A 3,518-nucleotide genomic window follows, 5' to 3' on the forward strand; every position below is an offset into this window, starting at 1 on the left:
GGCAGAATGTGCATTATTTGGAGTCCTCTCCTAATCCCAGTTCAGTTCAGGTTTAGATGTATTTAAAAAGAAAAACCTCTCACTTTACTGACAGACTTTTCCAGAACAAGTTTTTCCTCCTCAGTTGATACCAACATAAGCCAAAAGAACTGATTTGCACCCCCACTGACAGCACAACCCCGGGTCCTCTGTTGGAGGGGGTAAAACCTCGCAGGCAGAGGAGCACCTGGGCTCAGCATGTGAAAGCACAGCGGGTCTGTGCCCCAAACACATCCACAGCCTCTCTCCAGCCAAGTGCCAGGAGAGCCCGCGAATCCCACACGTTTCCCTGCGATCCTGGCAGCGGCCCCTTTGCCTCTGCAGAGGAAGTTTTACATCAGCCTTAACTTTAAGCCCAGCCTCCAACAGTGCCAATTTACCTCTCCCACTTCCAAAAGCACCCAGCATCCCGGCCTGCTCCCAGTGGCTGCGGGGATGCCCGGGGGGACCGGTTCTGCAGCAGGAAATATTCCTTTTAGCATCCTCCGGGCTCCCCTCCAGCCCTCCCACCGCCCCCCAGCCTGGAGCTGGGGCAGTTTAATCAGCCAAGCTTCCCCAAACTCTCACAGCCTGCACGGGCTATTGTTACAGCAGGAAAAAACAGGCAGGCTCCTTTCAGCCCTGCTTTATGGGGAGCTCCTATTCACTTGTTCAAGCAAATTTCAAAGCGGGCTGCTGCCCTCTCATCCCCGCTAAGCTCCCCTGGACTAACAATGGGCTGAAAGCGATTCAGTTAAGCCTTTCATCCACCATGCACTTTATTTCTCACTCAGTGCTCTCATCTGTATAAGGCCTACAATTGGCATTGCTGTGAAGAGAGGGTATAATCCTAGCCCTGTGAATCCCAAGTGACCCTACACTGGTCCAGAAATGACTAACCCAATGAATGCTCTGTTGACACATGATCACATACAACCAGAGCCAGTAAGAAGAAATAAAGAAGTCACCCTATGATTCAGCTCTTTTATTTAATGCCAATATTGTTCAATAAGGGAATCTGGTGGGACAACAAACTATTTTTTTCCATAATATCAGTTCAAAACACACATGTGCATTAAAAAAATAAAGCCTTTGTTTACGCATCAAGGGGTTTTGGTAAATCCTGTTTTCTGTTGTGCATCATCACACACATTTGACTTTAAAAACCCAGCATGCAAACCTCTCCAAGGTAACCACTGGGCACCTGACAGAGGCACTGGAGAAGTTTCACCTCCGAGATGAAGACCAGGAATGCAGTTTAGAGGTTGGCTTTCCTCAGCACTTGTACGTAAGTGAAGATCACGACACACAAACAGCAAGATCCACCTTCTGCTCAGTGCAAGAAAATGGTCCCTAAGAGCACTAAGTGAGTCTCAGTGTCTCCTCTACAGACCCAGGAACACCAATTCTCTCCTGCTGGGGACAGCAAACAGGAGGAAGAACAGTCAAATGACTTGCTCCCAGTTGCACGCTCCTCAAGAGTCAGGAGGAAAAGCCAGATCCTGCAACTCCTGGGCTCAGCCACAGCATCATCTCTCATCCCTGCACTTCTGAAACACCCAGGCCTGATCCATGCAGCTCCATTCACGTGGCTCTTTGAAGACTGCCCCAGCCACACTAGATGAGCAGCTATTTGCCCCTTCAGGTCACTGGCCCTATTAATGTACATTCTGACATTAATGATGAACGCTAATTACAGAAAGTACTTCCTACAGGAAGTAATCTCCTCCTCTTTGATGACTGATAACTAGTTAAGGAAGCCTGGCCTTAAGACAAAGGCTCAGGGAGATATGCTCCTCGGGTTAGTCAGGCAGCACCATCAGCATAGGAGAAACCATGTTTGCTCAGCTGTAGCTGCAAAACAGCAATAGAGGGATTCATTATTTTACTCCATCCAATACCTCCGGCAACTGCATGAAGAGCAAGGCCACCATGCCCTGCTACACCTCTCAGTTTGGGCGCACACCTCAGTTTCGGCAGCCCCTACTCAACAGGGAGCAGAAGCAGGGTGATGATCTTGAACCCAGCACTCCTGTAAGCCCCCCTGCTGCATCAGGTTCACAGATGAACAGCCCAAAAGGACACAAGCTACTTACACGCTGCTGTCTGTCATGGACATGGAGTCGTCCGTCAGGGCATCACTAGATATCTCACTATCGTTGGCGCTGGTTGCTGGGGCAAAAACATAGCCAGAGTTCACATGGTATGGGTTAACAGGGTCGTTCCTCTTGAAGCACCTAGGGACAAGAGCAGGAATTTAGTTACCAGCCAGTCTTGGACTAGGGAAAAGCTTCATGTAGCACTCTCCTTATAGGAACCATGCACAACGGCTGCTGAACCTCTTCAGAAGTAACCAACCATCTACTGCTCAGACCAGCACCAGCCAGGGCACGCTCTGTCCAAACACACCCAAAGTCCAACTTTGAAGATGGTGCTTTCAGCATTGGAAGTGCACTTCAGAAAATCCCAGGAAGTACGTCTACATACTTTGATACCTTCAAAGACTTGGTCCTTAAAGCTTGATGCTGCACCGCTGAGGTCAACAGGAACTTTGCTGTTGGCAGCAGCAGGCAAAAGATCAAGAAGTTCATAGCTCCAGTCCCACTAAAAGCCATTGAGGCACCATCTAATAAATGCTGAAGACTACTCTGAAGACACGGAAAACATTCCCTTTGGGAATACAAGTTGTGGTACCTGTGTTGCCTGAAACCACTGGAGCAGGACCACCATGTACCAGTGGAGGCATGGACATGCTGTCTCAGGCCTGGCCTCCCAAGGATGGGTGCCATCTTCCTGGCATTATAATAAAACACAATAAAAAAGCCCAGTTTCTAGGAGAACCTACTCCATGCTCAACTTGTGCTTTTCTGTGGGGTTGGGTGGGGAAGAAGAGGATGGGGGACAATGAGGACAGGTTATATTAAAAGGCACGTGGGTTACTGATAGCAACACCTTCACGTTTGCTTGGAGAAGCAAACCCAAAGCCCAGTCTGGATGTTTGAGTTGAGTACCCAAGAGAGGCTGCATGAAAAATTCATGGAGAGAGTGACACAGGCTGTGATGGAGCGTGGCAGGGTCACCATGGCAGGGGGGGACCTCAGCAGCCCCCTGCCCTCTGCCTCCCCTCACACCAACTTCCCAGCCAGGATCAATATACATATCTCCAGCAGGCGATAAGGGGATTATGCAGGGAGGTTTGGAAGCTGCATGTTAAGGTGCACATTTTGTTCCTCTTCCAGGGGAAGATGGGGTTGTTAAGCTTCAGCCTTTGTATATCAAAGCAAAAGGCCTTGTCATCTGATAAGGACTGCTGATTTTAATAATGAGGGCCACTTCCCCAGGACTTGGGGGCCTAAGGAATGTGCCAGCAGGCTTGGCAGGTTTCTTTAATGGGCTTTCCACCTCCCTGCCCCCATGGGGGGCTGGAGGGGACCAGCTGGGTTTAAGTGAGCAGCAACATCCTTCCACCACCCTGCTCTCCATCCCTCCAGCCCCCCGGG

The 3,518-nt window shown here is 49.8% G+C and overlaps 1 protein-coding gene across 1 annotated transcript in view; it reads right to left on the reverse strand.

Moving 5' to 3' along the window:
* Positions 1–3,518, reverse strand: part of AXIN2 (axin 2) — a gene marked incomplete at its 3' end in the record, with an annotated part of 12,134 nt that overhangs the window by 3,344 nt on the left and 5,272 nt on the right. Inside the window, exon 2 of the mRNA XM_010024999.1 lies at positions 2,115–2,255. Coding sequence (XP_010023301.1) covers positions 2,115–2,255 — 141 coding nt within the window. The remainder of the gene's footprint in view (positions 1–2,114; positions 2,256–3,518) is intronic.

The sequence above is a fragment of the Nestor notabilis genome, unplaced genomic scaffold, assembly GCF_000696875.1.
Source record: "Nestor notabilis isolate BGI_N333 unplaced genomic scaffold, ASM69687v1 scaffold20402, whole genome shotgun sequence".
NCBI lineage: Eukaryota > Metazoa > Chordata > Aves > Psittaciformes > Psittacidae > Nestor > Nestor notabilis.